The sequence below is a fragment of the Ursus americanus genome, chromosome 7 (assembly GCF_024610735.1).
Source record: "Ursus americanus isolate L20-20 chromosome 7, mUrsAme1.1.p, whole genome shotgun sequence".
NCBI classification, from domain to species: domain Eukaryota; kingdom Metazoa; phylum Chordata; class Mammalia; order Carnivora; family Ursidae; genus Ursus; species Ursus americanus.
In genome coordinates this window covers 10,123,773-10,143,469 of record NC_142133.1, presented here as the reverse complement: position 1 = coordinate 10,143,469, position 19,697 = coordinate 10,123,773, and the positions used below count along the sequence as shown (strand labels likewise).

General features: G+C 38.5%; 1 protein-coding gene across 7 annotated transcripts in view; it reads right to left on the bottom strand.

The window, feature by feature from the left end:
* The window catches only part of AFF3 (ALF transcription elongation factor 3), a 553,103-nt gene that overhangs the window by 174,998 nt on the left and 358,408 nt on the right, over positions 1-19,697 (bottom strand). For all 7 annotated transcript variants that reach the window (XM_087863299.1, XM_087863300.1, XM_087863301.1 and 4 more), the window contains one exon: positions 6,619-6,655. In XM_087863299.1, the coding sequence (XP_087719425.1) occupies positions 6,619-6,655 (37 nt within the window). The remainder of the gene's footprint in view (positions 1-6,618; positions 6,656-19,697) is intronic.

Sequence of the window (19,697 nt, the reverse complement as noted above, 5' to 3'; positions counted from 1 at the left end):
AGGCCCATTAGAAAAATTACAAACCAATAATCAGATTTACAATATTATAATGATTAGATATTAGTCACTAAAGAACAAAGGAGTAAGACTGGACATATACAGAAGGGAACGTCACTAACTTTGAATGAAGGCAAGTGTTCCTGGCATTTAGGTCAAATGTATTCCCATTCTTATACTTCATCATGCCACATGTTAATCTGTCCCAATGAAAGGCTATCCTTTTCCTAAAAAAATGCTGAACAGAGAGGCACCTGGTGGCTCAGTTGGTTAAATGTCTGCCTCTAGCTCCGGTCATGATCCCAGGGTCCTGTCGGGCTCCCTGCTCAACTGGGAGGATGCTTCTCCCTCTTTCTCTGCCCCTCTTCCCTGCTCGTGCGCTCTCTCGAGCTCTCTCAAATAAATAAAGTCTTTAAAAAAATGTTAAACAGAGCGTGAATTTAGGGTACATAAAATATATATATGTCTATGAAAGTGTATATATACAGTTTTAAAAAGTTAAAATGAGTTAACTGTGAAAACACCTTCCAGGCCAGGAAATGGGTTTTTGCCAAGAAATAACCCAGAAACCTCCCAGGCTTACATCCTCTTTCTGCCCTCCCTACCAGCTACCTCGAAATGGAATTTTGTGTGAATCATTCCCTTTCTTCTCTTGATGGTATTTACCACCCATTTATTTTTTATAATTATTAGATAAAATATTCTCTAGTTTTTCCTGGTTTTAAATTTTATATAATTGGAAGCACACTGTATGCATTCTTCTGGGACCTACTTTTGTCACTCGATGTTACGGTTTTTACATTCAGCCATCACGATGCCTCGTAGCACTGGTTCACTCATTCTCATGGTTGTGCGGCATCTCCTTATAAAACTCTACCATGATTTTCTTATTCATTTGACTCTTGATGGACATTTATTTTTTCATTATGAATGATGTATTACAAACATTCGTGAGCTTCCTTCCTTGTACACGTGTTAGGAGTTCTGGGACATGGGACTTACATAGTCTCGACTTTACTAGGGAATCCTAAACTGGTTTCCAAATTAACTTATGGTTAAACTTTAGAAGTTTTTTCCAACTTTATAATGTAAAATGCAATTTCCTTGTGGTGTTTGCATTTCTGCGTGCCAGTAAGGTAGAGATTTTATGCTTGCTCTTTGTGACACTCCCTGTGTCACAGAATTTTAATTAATTCTTAATTAAAAAAACACTTTTGGAGTATTATTTCTTTTTTTTTAATTCACAGAAGCATTTTATCGTCTTGATACAAGTCTTTAGGCATATATATAAATATATATGCACACACACCCCAGGGAATAACTGTTCCCAGTTTGAGTCTTTTTACTCTTTTTCTGAAATCTTTGGATGATTATAAGTTCTCAATATTAATGTACATGAATTGATCAACATTTCCCTTTGTTATTTTGTTTAAGAAATACATCAGAAAAGTGTTCTATATTACCTTTTGACAGTGTATAATTTTTCTATTAACATTCAGGTCTTTTAAATATACAAGGAATAGGGGCACCTGGGTGGCTCAGTCGGTTAATTGTCTGACTCTTCATTTTGACTCAGGTCATGATCTCAGGGTCGTGAGATCGAGTCCTATGTCAGGCGCCATGTTCAGTGGGGAGTCTGCTTGAGATTCTCTCTTTCCCTCTACCTCTTCCACTCTCTCTCTCTAAAAATAAATAAATCTTAAAAAATAAAAATACAAGGAATAGGTTTTGTATATGCTGTAGGGCAGGAGTTAATTTCATTTTTCTCCCTATCAATAACCAATTATTCTGGTACTATTTATTAAAAAGCCCAGTCTGTCTCCACTGGTCTACATTATCAGCTCTGTAATAAATCTAGTTTTCATACATCTGTGGGTCTGTTCCTGGGTCTTCTATACTATTTCATTGCTCAATTTGTCTATTACTATCTTCATTACTTAACTAAAAATATATATTTATTTTTAATACTGGTAAGGCAAGGCTCCAAACTTGTTCTCCTTTGGGAGTGTCTGAGCTACCCTTAGTCCTTTGTTCTATCAAGTAAATTTGAGAATCAGCTTGTTAATTTCCACACATACAAAAGTGAAGTTATAAATTCGCTGTCTGCTGGATCCCACTGTCCCATTTCCACTGTTGAAAGTCAACTGGAAGTCTAATTGTTGCTTCTCTGACGGTATTAAAGGTTATTTTAAAGAATTTTTTCTTTATCTCTGTGATTTGCAGTTTAACTATAATGTGTCTAGTGTGGACCTCTTTTTTATTTATCTTACTTAGTATTCATTGAGTTCCTTCAGTCTGTGGGGTACTGTCTTTCAATTCCAGAAAATTCTCAGCCACTTTCTCCTTTAATATTTCCTCTGTTCCTTTAGCTCCTGGAACTCTAGTTAAGCATATGTTAGACCTTCTCACTTTATCCCCCATGTTTCTTAACTTCCATTTTGTATTTGCCATTTCTCTAGACTGTACTCTAGATAATTGCTTAAGTCCAATTTCCCAATTTATAAATTTTTTCTTCAGTGATGACCAATCTGCTGTTAAACCTGACCAAGGAAATCTTATTTCTTCTAATTATTTTTTCATTTCTAGAGGTTCTGATTAGTACTTCTTCAAATCTTGTTCTTTACCACATTTTCAACCCTTTCTTTCATTTCTGGAAATTAAAGTAAGCACTCATGTTATATATATATATTGGGCTTGGTAATTCCACTTGATCTTAGCCAAAAGACCCAGAAGCGATGGGCTTGGTAATTCCAATCTCAAAAGTCCTTGCAGGTCTAAGTCTCTGCTATCTGTTTTTCATTCCTCTTGTTTATGGTCTCTTGTTTTCTTATAGATGAGTGGTTTTCTCTTTAAGTGTATTTACTTAAGCAATCTCATACCCAATGTGGGGCTCTAACTCATGACCCTAAGATTAAGAGCTGTATGCTCCACTGACTGAGACATCCAGGAACCCCTATTTTTTAAGTTTAGTATATGAGTGGTTTTGATAGCTCATTTCCCTTAGAATTCTGTTTTTATTATTCTTTATTATTTTCCATTTTTTTTCTTTTTCTGGTATTCCTATTAGCTGGATTTTGACCTTTTCATCCTGATTGATTTTCCAAGTATTCTACCTTCCTGTCATATTTTCCATCTGTCTTTTGCTTTATACCCAGAAAAAAAATGTTTTCAACCTTATATTCTAGATTCTAGATTTCAGCTATTACTCATCACTTCTACTAAATTTTTAAATTTTATTGACCATATTTTAAATTCTCAAGTGCTCATTTATTCTGCAACTACTTCTTTTTCATGCCAATCTGTTCTCTTTATATTTAATACAAATAATTTCAAAATTTTCTGAAGATTTTGATGACACTTGAAATTTTTTCTTCTGTTCTTTGAATTAATAGATTGATACCCTCAGGCCCATTCCTTCTCTTTGGTGCTCTGTTATGTATTCACATTTTTGAATGATAATGGGTTGATTAATGAAGGTAATTGGTGTGAATTTCCTGTATTAGTATATTTATCTCTTTTCCTAACATACTTCTACCTTGTAGGGAAGGGCTGATTTAGAGCTCTCTGTAAGTGTACAGGGTACTGTGACTGGAAGGATTCATTTAGGGTTCAGGAGAAGAGAGGCCTCAAGGTAAGCTGGGAGCCTTGACCCTCCTACACCCCAACAAAAGTAGGAAGTATTTTACCCTGAGTGTGTAGTGTTTTTATTTCCTTCTTGAGAAAACAGGACTCTTCTTCTACCATTCATATACGTCTATTTTTAAGGTCTGGTATCATCATCATCTCAGAATCTGCTCTGCTTCTCTTAGTTATCAGCCCCCAACTAGGACTTCCAGTCAGCTGTTCATTTTCTTAATAAATATTACTTTTTTGGGGGGGGTCTTTTTTGGGGGGTGGGGGGGGGAGAAAAGCCAGACTGAATGCTCTCTATGAGAACCAGTTAGGATGGGCATGGAGGTAATCGGGGAAGAATGGTCCAGGTGTTCCTGTCACTGCCCACAATCCATGCTTATCTATTCTTTCTTGGGGTTGAATGGAAATATGGAGTCTTTCTTGGGAGCTCCCTAAGATAGTTCCCATCACTACTAGAACTTGCTCCTGTTTGTTTCACTATTTTGCTTTTTATCTTTTTCTGGGTCATGATCTTCTCTGCCAGGATTATCAAATAGTATGATCCTTTCTGTTTCTGTTTTCCAAAAACTCAACTGAATTTCTGGTTTGTTGATGGTATCCCTTTTTGTTCTCAGTGCTATTATGGATTTATTTCTATTACTTTTGCTTTTGGTTATTTAAATGGGGATCCTGAAGAAAGGGGAAGAATTGCTTATGCTTACTCTTCCTCTTGAACAGGACGTGCTCACAACTTTTGAAAAACATTGACACACATCATCTATTTTAATATTTAGTGTCTTAAACTTAATAAACTTCTATATTATAATATTATATTAATCATTGATTCAACAAATTGACTAACGCGTCTACCTTTTAAAGATTTAGATTGAAAAGAATTTATGTTTAATTCACACACTTTTTTCCCTTAGTTACATACATAACATACTTTTTCTAATTTCAAAAAGAAAAAAAGCACTGACCAAAAGTGACAGTCTGTCAATCCACACATATACATTTTGTGTTTGGTGTCTGTTAAGTTCAGCTTTTTCTATTTTCTACATATTTGCTGGAGTCAGAATTCCAAATACATTCCAGACTGGAAAGATTCCAAACCAAATACAAGAAACAGCACTGGAAATGCTGGTGGCATTAGCTCTCCTAAAGTTTCAAATGTGCTTTAATCTACAGAAAAAGCTCAGATTTTTAAATAGCAATATTACCTTTTTATAGATGTGCTTGGCTTTGAGGGGGAAATTTATTTGAAAAAAACCTCCCTATCCCTAGAAAAGAGGAAGCCAATCACAAATGTCCACAGACAATGAGATGACAGAGTGGGTCACACAAGGCAGGTGCCACCTTACGTTCCGTAGAAGACGGGGTCTGCTTTACGTCATCACATTGCAGTATAAGCATGTGGGTTTACGACATGCCATAAAAATACCCTAGATGCATACCCAAATCACAGTATATAGTTCTTGGACAAGAATTCAAACTCACAGTGAAATGACAGAAGCAACCTTCTAGGGGTCAAGGCAATGGGATACAGTTTGTTGTCTTTGGGGTAGAGTTTCTGGAATACACATCCTGGCAGTCATTTTTTGTTTTACCATGTGACCTTGGGTTACTTATTAAGCTCAAAATCTCATTTTCATCATGTGTAAAACAGGGATGGTAATGCCTACCTTATATGCCTATGGTTAGGATTCAGTGAAATTACATGTCAAGGCCCTGGAACACAGAAGAGACTCAAGAGCTATTTCCTTTGTTCTATATGTCAAAAACTCTAAGCTCAAGCAAGTACAATGAATGTACATCAATTCATATTCTCCCTTTATCCTGAACTGTTTAAATTCAAATTGAAAGAAATAGTGAGGAAAGTAATGGCAACTCTTCGGTATGCTCTAGTTTTCTAGTATGTTCTGTAGCACAATCATAAGGCATATGATGCTGATACTGCACATCTCATGGACTTAATCAGGCATTTCTTTTAAGTCCTTTTCTTACCACTGAATTTATCATTTTCTTTAGATTTCCAGTCCCTTGGCCTTTCACCTCTTCACCAGTGCCTGTGCTCACAGCAAATCCCAAAAGAGGGTGGGATAATTAAGTGATATTGCCTATGCATCATGATGCCACCGTCCCCCTATCCTGACTTTCTCTAGTTGTGCATTAAAAGTCTGGGGCTTTCTAACACATTTGTCTGGATGTCTTTTCTGCTCTAGCCTTCTGCCTCACAGATGCTCAGTGGGTGAGCCTCAGTTCCAAAGACACATTTACTAGCTCAGAGTGATTTTCATGTTCAAACGTAGCTTTGTAATTGGCAAGGGGTGCTCCTAGCTGAGTGGCTGGTCAGGAGACGAACAATGCCCAGTCTTGGTGAGTGTGCTTTCACGACATGAATGGTTAGCATATGCATTTTTAATGCTCAGGAAGATATTAACACCAATTACTAGTGACAAAGAAGAGAATTAAAACACTACTTCATGGAATGATAACATCCTCTCTTTGACAATGAAGCCCACGTGTTTTACTAGATACTGGTTTCAGTAAGGAAATTGCTTCCTAGACACTGCAGCTTGTCTCTGGAAGAAAGCATGATTTCTTCATGGATTCTAAGGTCATTTATCTTGAGGTCTTCTGATTGGTTCTTTTGGCCCACTCATTTTCTTTCAATTTAGATAACTCACTAGCTGCCTTTAAAGATTTTTCCCCCTCCACATATATCAGAGACTGACTGTAATAAAGCATTATGTTCCTTCCTCCCAGGATTGCTTTGAAATTCACCATTTTATGTTTTGGTCCTCCTTCCCTTTGAATAAAGCTAGAGAAGCACTCCAGAATCTTACCCATTTGGGCAGTACTTGAACAAATGGCCCTCTTTTTCGCCACCTGATTTTGTTTCTTAGTGAAATTCTTCTTAACCTAAAGTCTATTGCACACATCTTCCCCTCCTCAACCCCTCTATCTTCCACCCCCACATATGAAGCTATAGAGAGACGTCTTTCTTACTTGGATTATTGTGTCCAGAGGAAACAAGCTGAGAGTCCTAAAAGAACAAGAAATATTAGTTAATTTTCTTATTTTGACTTTCAAAATCTAAGTTGAATATGAGACATCTTATTGGTCATTCAGACCTTATTCACTAATCATGATCTCTACCAGCCACTGTAAAGAGAAACATTTATATCAGTGTGCTTACTAAGCAGTTCTGGAAATGTAGTTCACAAGCACCTTGCTTTTGTATTATAGACTTTTTGTTTATTGAAGTGAAATTCACATAACATAAAATTGACCGCTTTAAAGTGAGCGATTTTGGGGCACCTGGGTGGTTCAATTGGTTAAGTGTCCAACTCTTGTTTTCCGCTCAGGTCATGATCTCAGGATTATGAGATCGAGCCTCACATCAGGCTCCACGCTCAGCGTGGAGTCTGCTTGGGATTCTCTCTCCCTCTCCCTCAGCCCTTCACCACCCCTGTGTGTGTTCTCTCTCTCTAAAATAAAAATAAATAAACCTTGAAAAAATGTTTAAAGTGAACAACTCAATGGCACTTAGTACACTCCTAATGTCGTATAACCACTGTTTCTATTTGGTTGCAAATATTTCCATCATTCTAAAATAAAACTTACCCTTTAGGCAGTGTCTCCTGATTCCCCCCTTCCCTCAGTCTCTGACAATCACCAATCTGCATCCTGTCTCTAGGAATTTATCTATTCTGGATATTTCAGGGAGTGGAATCATAAAACATGTGACTTTTTGTGTCTGGCTACTTTCACTTAGCATGATGTTTTGGAGGTTTATCCATATCATATAGCATGTATCATTCCTTTTTACGGCCAAATACTATTCCGTTGTGTGTATATACATGAATTTGTTTAGCCATTCACCCATTAATGGGTATTTCCGCTGTTTCCACCCTTTGGCTATTGTGAATAGGGCTGTTATGAACACACATGTGTATGTATTTGTTTCAGTCCCTGTTTTCAATCTTTTTGGGTATATACAAACGAGTGGAATGGTAATTCTATACGAGACTTTTTGAGGAACTGCCAACCGTTTTCTTACAGTGGTTGAATCATTTTGGATTTTTACCAGCCATGTATGAAGGTTCCAATTTCTCCACATCCTCACTAACACTTGTTATTTTCTTTTAATTTTGAGAAATTCTATGATAGCCATCTCAGCGCATGAGGTTTCTCACTGTGGTTTTGGTTTTTATTTCCCTAATGACTACTGATGATGATCATGTTTTCAGGTTTTTGTTGGGCTCTTGTACATCTTCTTTGGAGAAATATCTATACAAGGACTTGGCCTATTTTAAAGTGGGTTCTTGGCCTTTTTGTTGTTGAGTTGAAAGAGTTCTTCACATATTCTGGATCCTAGACTGGATATCAGACAAATGATTTGCAAATATTTCCTCCCATTCTGTCAGCTTTCTTTTCACTTTATTGATAATATCCTTTGAAATTTTAATTTTAATGAAGTCCAATTTATTTAATTTTTCTTTTTTGCCTCATGCTTTTGGTGTCATATCTGAGAATCTACTGCCAAATCCAAAGTCATACACTTTCTCTATGTTTTCTCCATGAGGTTTATGGTTTTAGTTCATATATTTAGGAATTATTATATTACTGACCTTTAATTTAACCCACTTCCCTTTGAATGTACTTTTACTCTCATCACCTTTCTACAGATGAGGCTGGCAACCATCCCACCAGGGACAATCCACTGAACAACTGTTGTCAGTCTCACATTGGTGGATGGAAAGATTATTACAGATTTCCAGGGACCTGCAATGGTGGAAAGTCAGTACTACATAGTATTTTGAGTTTAGTTACTGTTTCGGCAAAAAGCAATTGAACCTGAGTTTATTTGCACTAAAGTGAAATGCTAACTTTTGTTTTGGGAATTCACATCCTTTTTACTTGCAAAATTCCCATTTAGCATGAAATATAAGGGAGGATTAGGAAAGAATGACTTAATCAAGACGGTAGGAATGTAAAAGAATAAGTGGCAGCACATAAAATCCAGTGAAACTTCTTTATAATTTTAGTGCATGGGACAAAAGCCCAGTGAAATGGAATGAACTTCTATTATATGGTTTAATGTACTTTACTAGAGTTTTGCTCCATGAATATGTTTGTCAGGGGACAGGAGATGTCCTTTACGACTTGTTGCATATTCAAATCCATGTGATGTTTTCAAAAGGAATTCCACTGGAACAGTATGAAATCAGCCAGACTGCTGGGTAGGGGCTGGGTGGGAAAATAGGGAAGGGAAGGGATTCCCGTTCTGTTAAACAGACTGAGTCATACACAGATGTTTTTAATGTTAATGCTAGTAATGATGAGCTATTCATATGAAGAAAAAAAACAAGCTCAACTCTCAACCTGAGATTCAGGTTTTGGAAACAGTGTATTAAGATGAAATATTGTTCCTGAAATGATGGGCTAAAGTATAATCCTCATAAATAAATAACTTGGGCCTACTTTGAATACTTGTTATTAAGAAGACATCCACGGATAAATCCTCCAAATGGATTGGTATGTTTTCTACCTTTTCTAATTAATTTAGAGTTTATATTTGAACATATATTAGTGTTAGCTTTGATACATGAAAAGAACTTTGAGCCCCATGTAGTTGACTCCTCTGAGCTGTCTGTAGATTTTGACATCTTGCAGGTGTCTTGTGTTAGAGAGGTAAACACTCTATCACCATCAAATAGACGAGAATGGTAACTGAGATAGTTTTCAGCACTAAGTTCACTCTTTTTTTTCTTTAAGTAGGCTCCATGCTCAGCGTGGAGACCAATGCAGGGCTTGAACTCATGACCCTGAGATCAAGACCTGAGCTGGAATCAAGAGTCGGACACTTAACTGACTGAGCCACCTAGGCAACCTGCATCAAATTCATTCGTAAGAGGCAAAAGTAGGAATTTTTGTGAGACTGTTTGCTCACACTCTTGGGAAAGAGCTCATTTTATTTCTTGATGCACATTAGGCACCCTAAAGCTCAGACGATGACTACAGACCATAGACTCTTGAGCAGAGAACCAAAAGTAAGCTCACAGATAACCTGAATTATAATCACATACTGCAAGATCATGTGTTTCAGAGATCACAGACTTCGAATTTTACCTAAAATATTTGCGCAACTAATGATGATGATTATTTCTATCTTGTGTGGGCAGTGAAGAGAGGCAGAAAACAGTTAAAGTAATTGGTTAAAAAAAAAAATCACCATAAAAGTCTGCCCTTCTAGAGAGAAGGAGACTTCTGGAGAGGCAAAATAAAATAAAGACTTTGTCTTAATATGTAATGCCATGTTTGTAACCGATGTCTTCTGGGTGGTGCACTGAACCAACAAATACTAGCTTGAAAATACTGACTCTAACCCCAATGTTTCTAGACCATGCCACTCTGCGGGTATGAATGATACCCCATTATCATTCTCATTGACATTGGGCCAGCACATAGCCAGTGGGCTAGTAGAAGGTGTGCGTTACCTCATGAGGCCCCTACCAAGATTATGTCCACAGGACACTGTCTTCATTCTAAGTCTCTGCTGGCCAACAACAGGGCTGGTGGCTGCTGCTTCTTGACGGAGTCCTGCTCTGCCCAGGCAGCTGCCAAACCCTGGGGCTGCCACAGAGTGTACAGACCCTTTACCCTTCACTGAGCCAGGGCCGGGCTGGGTTCAGAGCAGAGGGAAACAAAGCCCCTCCCTCCCCAAGGCCCAGGCACTTAAGTCCTTTCCATTTTGTATTTCCTGCCATCCCTCCCAGACGCTCAGGCGCCCACACACCTACAGCTTCTGTCTCAAAGGCCTTCTCTCTCTCTTCTCCACTTTCTCTCAAAGGCCCTTGCTTTCCGTAAGTAGATGCTTGGGGAGTTGCTAGCCCCATCTGCACATTCTTATTGTAGCCCCCTCTGGGAGCACTCTACAAGGGCTGCAAGGTTCTGTCAGGCACCTTAAGGGTTACACAGTGAGTGTACAAAATCCCTGCCTACAGGGCCTGGGGGTCTGGTGAGTTAGCAGTGGAGATGATGTGTATACAAAATATTACATCGCAAGGCTGAAAGGGATGTCACAGCCACTCTGCAAGAGTACTTCAAGCCTTTGCATCCTTTCCTTGTCCTTGGGATGTGTGTCCTGCCATTTTCTGTTTTCTGCTTGAGAAACTTCATTCTTTTTTCAAGGCACAGAACAAAAAAGCTCAAGGGTTACCTGCTCTTTGAAACCTTCCTGAATCTCGGAAGGACTCATCTGCTTTATGTTTTCACTGCACTGTGTCACACTGCCACTACAGAAATTACCTTTTCAACTCTGACTCTTAAAAAAAAAAGAAGACAAACCCAGCTTTATTAAGGTACAAATTACATGATATAAATTGCACATATTTAAAGGATACAACTTGATAGATATCATAAAAAGAATGATACTATTATTACTGTCTTGACCCAAGGGTGGCTCTATCTTGTTACAGAGTATTTACGATTTGAAGAAACAAACAACAGTAATATCTATTCATTAAAGAAGATTCAGAAAAGCAGTAAAGCATTAAAAAAAAGTTGCCTGTCATCCTGCTTCAACAGGACACTGCTAAGGTTAATCGACTGCTTCTGGTTTGCCAGCGTCATTCATCAAGTGTGTGTCATTCTGACATGTGCACAAAGGGGACAGCCATTTCTGGTTACTTAAAAGAATATCTACAGATGGGAATTCATTCTTCTCCACCTCTAAGTCCTGAATTCCTAACACCTATTGTTTGGTACATGGGAATCCTAAACCTTCTTTAAATGTGGTGTGTAGCTGGGAAATAAAGTTTGGCTTCATTTGTCTAAAGACATTTGGCTAAAGACAGAAATAACCAAGCATGCTGGTATCCAAGAAAACCCTTCAATGAAGCACTATAATAAAGACTGTATTTCGTCATGGGTGATCTGCCATCAAAACTGTCTGAGGCTACCTTCCCTCCTGTACTACGATGAAAGAAAACTACTGCCAATTAATTGTAAGATGCCATAAACTATAAAACAAATCCTGATTTTAGGGAACTTCAGATGTAAAAAAAAAATCTACCTTAGATCAGTAAGATACAGTAGTTCTTAAGCCATGTCGCTTAAGGACAATCCTTACACTGTGAGGGTATTACTTAAAAATGGCTCTTTGGGACCATCTGAGGTCTGCTCCACTCAGATCTCCCCTTGCTTGTCTATATCAATCCACTGTTAGAATTATAAAAGGAAAGAAATGGAAATACATCTTATTTTCAGACCCACTCATGAAGCTAGTTACTACAGAAAAAGGAACCACCTGATTTGGGGTCTCCCTTCACCCCCATCCATCACTTTCTCCTCATTCTTTTTTATAAAGCTCAGAAGAGTTGAAATAAGGTAATTTATAATTAATTTAGATGTTTGTTTCAAGGTAATGCTAAAACATGGAGTATTAGTCCAAACACTTTGTGGTGCAACTTAAAGCATGCTAGGAAGCCCAAGAGGGAGACTGAAAATGAACGTTCCAACTTTAAAGCACTTTCCTTCACACTTGCTGCCTTTCTTCTCCTAGTGTACGAAAACGCAATAGGGTTATCATTTCTAAAATGATGCTAGAATTCTTCTGTATAATGCATTAAACACTGACCAGTAAGAATAGTTCCAGACCAGGTTGTTCCCACCAGAGCCAGCATCCATTGCCACACGAAATGTTTGTGAAATGTTGTTAGGTTTGCACATATGCCTTCTAAGGATGCAAAAGGTTGTACAACTTTGAGTTCTTTATTTGCATTTCAAAATTTATGAGACTGCTACAGAAATGAAGAGAGAAGGGCAAATCAAATTCACTTTTTTTTTTCTTGGCTGAAATACTTGATAATGGCACACAGTCTTTTTTTTTTTTTCCTTACCCAAATTCAATTACTTTTGAGATTTAAAGAATGAGGAGGACATGTTGGTAGTTTTTGTCTAGGGAATTGTGGCTCCAAATTAAGATTTCAGAGAACAGAAAAAAAAATCCAAGTTCATTATTAATGAACTTTACTATATATTACATCCTTTAACACTGAGACAAATTGGGGAAATTCTCGGAAGTATTTAGCTAATTAATTTAGTGGTATTGGTAACTCAGAGTGCCCAGTTTAAAAGGACTTTCCTTGTGAGGTCAAATTACCCCTTCAATCTTAATGAGGACTTAATTTGGTCATTTATTAGTCATTTTGAAGATTTTGCCCCTCAAATTCCATAAATAATTCTAACTCCTGTACACTAGCAATAGCGATAATCTCAAGCATTCATAATCTAATGAATGAACTGCAAGCCCTCAATTGTCAGAATACTAATTAGCTGAGATACAGGTTAAAAGAGATGCGCTGTGTGTGAAAATTAGCAACAGTCTTTGCAGTGGGCAGAGTAGGGCTCCCCCAAAGATGTCTGTATCCCAATTCCCGGACCGTGTGAGTATCTTGCTGCTCATGGCAAAAGGGATTTGCAGATGTGGTTAAGTCAGTAATTTTGAGATGGGAGATTATCCCGGATTATCCAAGTAGGCCCAATATAATCACAAAGGCCCTTATAACAGAGAAGGGGAGGAAGGAGAGTCAGAGAAGAAGACGTGACAAGGAAGTGCGAGGTCAGGATGATGAAAGCCATGAACGAAGTAACAAGGGCAGCTTGTAGAAGCTGAAAGCAACAAGAAAACAAATTCTTCCCTAAAGCCTTCAGGAGGAACTCAGCCCACCAACACCTTGATTTGAGCTCAGACTTCTGACTTCCAGAGTTGTAAGACAATATATTTGTGATGTCTTAAGTCACTCAGTTTGTGTAATTTGCTACAGCAGAAATAGCAGACTAATCCAGTCTTATTTCTTCTGTACAAGATCAATTAATAGTACTTCCAAGCTTTTTGAAAGAAAAGCATTATTAAAATCATGCAATGTTCTTACACTTTGTAAAGTGACTTATTCTTTCTTTTTTGGGCAAGGCCAAAAGATCTAGGGATGACTTGACTCTACACAAATCCTATAAAAATCCTAAATAACATACAGTTTTTAATTTAAATTTGAAACTCTGTGCCTTATCTGATATTTGATATTGTATCTTTTTGGATGGAAGATAAGATTCTTGTAACTTAATTTCTGCCTTGAAAAATATGTTTTTTGTACTAATGAGATAAGGTCTCTATTTTACTATAGAGATAAGTTATTACTTAAACTATATACATTCAAGAAAACAAATTTGTACAACCCTTTTGGAAAAGTCACAACCAAGTGTGCCTTGGGACAATTACATCAGAAATTATACCTACACCATACCTTTATATAAATAAAATACGTATTTGGGTGTATTTTGGGTGAAGTCATTATTTTGGCCAGATTATATACAAAAATTATAAGGATTCTGCATTGTATTTTGAGTGGCAGTATTGCCACTGGAAGTTCTAATACAAGAGTGACATGCAGGTTCTGGTTAAAGACGGTGACATTGGAAGATCTTGAACTCACCTCCTCTCACAGACACACTGAGTCCACAGCTACGCATTTCCTCTTAAAGAAACCTAAAGCCCGGCTGACTGATGATGACACATTGAGCAAATGAGAAGAAAACTACATCAAAGCAGGCAGGAGAAACTGGGACACAATCTCCCCATAAAACCACAACTGGGAGGGAACGCCAACCTTCTCCTTGAGGAGCAAAGGGTTCCAACTCCATATTGATCACTCCAACTTTTTAGGGCTGCACTTGAGAGATAAGCTCTCAAAACATCCAATTTTGAAAACCTACGGGGCTCGAACTCCAAGACCCACAGCACAGTAGTCATCTGAGAAATGCCTCTTAAAGGGCCCATGTGCTCCGAGTCGGCCACACCAGGGCCCTGCTCAGATTATGCCCAGACTTCTGCAGGAGGCACACCTACTTTATTAAAATCTTGGCCTGAGGGGCAGGCACCTAATTTAACACACACAACTAGGAGCCTGCTGGAACACTTTCAAGGGTCAGCCTGGTGGGTGCCATTTTCTTGCTCTCCCTTTGTCATGTTCCAGAGCACCAGTATATCCTAGAAGGGAGCTCTGATATGTGTCTGATGCCCTGATTTTTGTGGCTGCTGCCTAGATTATGCCTCTTTGTCTCCTGGCTCTGGAGGTCAGAGATCTTGTGATCCCGGTCACAGGGGACTGTAATAATAGGCGTCACCTGCAAAGGAGCTTACACCCCTATCTGATGCCCTGACTCTGGGGACTGTTATCAGGGGACACCTCTATATCACCTGGCTGAGGTGACCAGTGGGGCTTCACCTGTGGGTCCCACAGGACTGTAAACAATGGAGAAGAGTTCTTAAACTGTTACTATCCTCAGGTCATAGCAAGAAGCAATAGACCCAGGAGCCCAGTCTTTCTGGGAAGGAGGCCTAGTAGCTAATCATCATGGCTGTGGCCTGAGGGGTAGGCTACTAATTAAACATGCATCTGGAGCTGACTGGACTCCTTTCCAGCTATCTCTTTGCACTCAATCCGGCTGTACTCCAGAATACCACGTCTCCTGGAAGGGAGCTTTACGTGGATCTGGTTTCTGGTGTTTCTGGCAGATGCCTGGGGATGCCCCTTGATCACCTAGTTCTGGTGGCCTGAAGAACTTGTATTCCTTGGTCCCACCAGACTGTGGCAATTAGAGGGATGGTTCTTGGCAGGCTACCATGTCCAGGGCGTTGCACAAACAGTAGACTGAGGCACACCCTCTTTCCCCCAGTCTGTGAAGGAGGCCACTTTGCTTGTCTTAGAGCTTTAGACTGAGAGGCAGGCTTTGGGACTGGCACATACTGGTTTTTTTTTTTTTTTTTTTTAGATTTTTATTTATTTATTTGAGAGACGGAGAGAGAGAGATAGTGATAGCGAGAGACAGCATGAGCAGGGAGGAGAAGGAGAAGCAGGCTTCCTGTGAGCAGGGAGCCCGATGTGCGGCTTGATCCCAGGACCCTGAGATCATGACCTGAGCCAAAGGCAGACACTTAACCGACAGAGCCACCCAGGCTCCCGGGACTGGCACATACTTTAGTGGCCTATGGAGCTGCTCTCAAGGAACATATGCTGTGGACACCATCTTTGCATTCTCTCTCTGGCTTGCTCTAGCTTGCTGGCATCACCCAGAAAGGAGCTCATACACACTTCTGGAGCCCAAATTTTTGCAACTGCTGTCTGGGGAACACTTCCAGATTGCCTGGCTCTGGTGGTCAGCAGTGCTTATGCCTGTGTCCCCTCAGGGCTATATATATTTGCATACTTTTAAAAGCTGTTGCCTGCAGGTCTGGTTTCCAGTCAGCCTGAATCTAGGTTCTGAGATCCTTCCTTTTGGGACACTGACATGTCTTGGCACATCCTAAACTACTGGGAGCTGCTAAAAATATAGTAAGTTGTCTGGACAAGCACACAGGTTTGAGAGATGACCAAGAGCTGGGGAAGGGCTGAATAAAAAGGTTCATCTCCTACACGAGGCCACTCCTTCAAGAATGAGAGAGGTGGTTATTATATCTACTATATAGAAACCAACACAGAGAATCTGGTAAAATGAAAAGACAGAGGAATATGTTCCAAATGAAAGCAAAACTTCAGAAAAAAAACCCGTAATGAAACAGAGGTAAGTAATTTACCTGATAAAGAGTTCAAAGTAATGGTCATAAAAATGCTTACTGAATGGATGAGAATAGAGGAACATAGTGAGACCTCCCACAAAGAGATGTAAAATATAAGAAAGTATCAAACAGAAGTCACAGAGGTGAAGAATGCAATGGCTGAGCTGAAAACTACTCCACAGGGGTTCAACAGCAGAACAAATGAAGCAGAAGAAAGGATCAGTCTGCTCAAAGACAAGGCAGTGGAACTCACAAATCAGAGTAGGAAAAAGAAAAAAAGAATGAAATAAGTGAAGACACCTTAAGGGCCATAAGGAACAAGAGACTACATTTGCATTATAGGACTCTCAAGAGGAAAAGAGAAAGAGAATGGGACAGAAATTTTGTTAGAAGAAATAATGGCCACCTTATGTGGATATAGGGTTCTTGCAGGTAAAATCAAGTTAAGATGAGGTCACACTAGATTAGGGTGGGCCCTAAATCTAATGACTGCTTTCCTTATAGAGAGAGACACAGAAACACAGGCAGGCAAGATAGCCATGTGAATGAAAGTGATGCAGCTACCAGCCAAGGAATGTGACAGACTGTTGACAGTCATCAGAAGCTAGGAAGAGGCAAGGAAGGGCTCTTCCCTAGAGCCGTCAGAGGGAGCATGGCCCTGGTGACACCCTGATTTCAGACTTCCAGCCTCCAGAACTATGAGAGAACACATTTATTTTATTTTAAGCTGCCCACTTTGTGTATTTTATTACAGGTGCCTTAGAAAACAAATACAGATGATTCCAAGGGTTTTGGCCTGAACTGCTGCAAAAATGGAGAAATCACTTACTGAGAAACACTGGGATAAAAGACTTGTGGGGGGGATTAAAAGCTCAGTGTTTGATCTATCAAGCTTAAGATGTTTGTTAGGTATCCAAGTAGAGATGTTGAGTAAGTAAGGAGAAATACAAGCATGGAGTTTGGGAGATGGAGAAGGGGCTAGAGACACAAATTTAGAAGTCATAAGCTTGGTATAAAGAGTATTTAAGGCAATGATCAGAAGAAATAATTAGATGAAACAATAATCAGAGTGAACAAACAGAGAGGAGACGTGGAAGGATTAAAGGTAAGCACAGAAAAGAACTATCAGGGACTTTAGGTCAAGTCTGGACTAAAAATCTGTTTGAAAATACACTCTAGCAAAAACAATACGCACATCTTAAAAAGAGGAAGACTTGAGACACAAGAAACAATGACCATAAGAAACTAACAAATAATTTTAAGGTGTAATGCTAAAAAATGGTTATAATAATAACAGTTTGAAATATTGTAATCTCAAACTGAGAGATGATGGTGAGGGAGATCAAAGTAAAACTAATTGTTTTACAGTTGGGGGTAGAATATAGATATGAATTAATTGTAGGTATTGATAAAAATAAGTTTAGGTTAAAAATGTATTAAAATTTTAAAGGCAATTACTAGAAAAACAGAGTATTATGTATACGTTTGAAAATCCTAAAGGGGGGAGGAAGGAACAAAAAAAGATTAATTAACCCAAGAGGAGGTAGAAAATTTGAAAAAGCCAACAGGAATAGCAGAAAATGAAAATACAATTAAAGATCTACTCTTAAAAGAAAACTATGGACTGTATGTTTTATGGTTGAGTTCTCCATGCCTTTAAGGAGGGGGAAATTGACATGTTACACAAAGTGTTCCAGAATACAGAAAAAGGTAGAAAGCTAAAGAATTCATTATAGGAGGCTATTATATTCCTGGTATCAAAACTGAACAAGCATATCCAGAAAGATACCTAGACCAAGGTGACTTACGAACACAGGAGTAAAATTCCCAATTAAATATTGGCATATTGAATCGAAAGTATATCAAATGAACAAAACACAAAGGAAACTAATCATAGGAGTATACAGGTGATTAAAAAATCAAGGGAATCTACTAATGTAATTTTCTACATTATAAGATTTAAGAACAAAACTATGAATACTTCAATAAATACTGAATAAATTTCAACTGAATTCAAACTTGTATTTCTGTATACTCTGGGAAACAGATCAGTAATTGCCAGGGATTGGGGGTGCAGGAGGCATTGACTACAAGGTACCAAGGGAGAGTTCTGGGTGGTGATGGAATGCTTCTATATCTGGAGTGTGGTGGTCTCGGGAGCATATGTTTTTCAAAACTTCCAGGATACTAACTATTTGCAAATTGTACCTTAAGTTTTAAAAATGAAAAACTAAATCAATCCATGAAAGTGTTCAGAAAGCTAGAAATAGAAGGAAGGAACCTGAGTTGGATATACAATGCACAATTCATATACCTATTGATAACATGTAAACTCAATGATAAGCATCATCCTCGTCAATGTCATGAATATGGCAAACGTGTACAGCTTCCCATCAACACAATAAGAAAGGTAAAATGAAACATATTTGTTATTTGCAAAGCTCTTTAACAGCTCAATTCACTTAGAGTAAAGCCCAAGTCTTTTCAATGGTCCTACTGTCCCAGCATAATGTGACTGCATTTATCTCATGGTGTCACTTACTGTTCCTTGCCTGGTTTGCTTTGCCCTGATCCCACTATTCATGTTGTTCCTACAGCATTCAGGCACTTTCACTGCCATCTGCCACAACTCTCTTCCTCCACTTGCCTGCATGACTTACTCCTTCTCTTCCTTCAGCTCAAGTGTCACCTCCTCACGATGGTCTTTCTAAAGCTATTTAAAATTCATCCATCACCATTCACCATCAGCATTCAGTAACTTCCTCTCCTGATTTATCTTTCTTCACTACATCTCATAATCTAACATGTTATATATTTTACTGCTACGCATTCCGTTTTCTCCCACTTGGAAAATATAAGTCCACCAAAAAAAATCTCCCAGAACCAAAAGGAGTTCAGTAAATAAATATATAACACCTGGTACATTCCTTTTCAGTTCTTGTGGGAATATACCTAGGAGTGGAATTGCTGGCTCATACGATAACCTGATGTTTAACCTTCGGAGGAACTGTTAAAAGTGTTTTTCAAAGAAGCCACAGCATTTTGGATCCTACCACAACTGCGCAGGGCTCCAAATTCTCAATACTCTTGTCAACACTGGTTATTGTTTGTCTTTGATTTTAGCTATTTACGTAGGTGTGAAGAAGTATCTCCTTGTGCTTCTGATTTGGAACCCTAATGATTAACAATGGTGATCATGTCTTTTCATATATGTATCAGGCATTTATAGACCTTCTTGGGAGAAATGTCTACTTAAATCCTTTGCCCATTCTCAAAATGAGTTATCTTTCTATTGTTGGGTTGTAAGAGTTCTTTATATATTGTGCTACTACCTGTTTCAGTAAATAAAATTTTATCTGAACACAGCCACATTTATTCACTTAGGTATTGTCTGCAAAGCCTAAATTATTTACAATCTGATCCTTTACAGAAAAAGCTTGTTGACCTCTGATTTAAAAATGAGTTA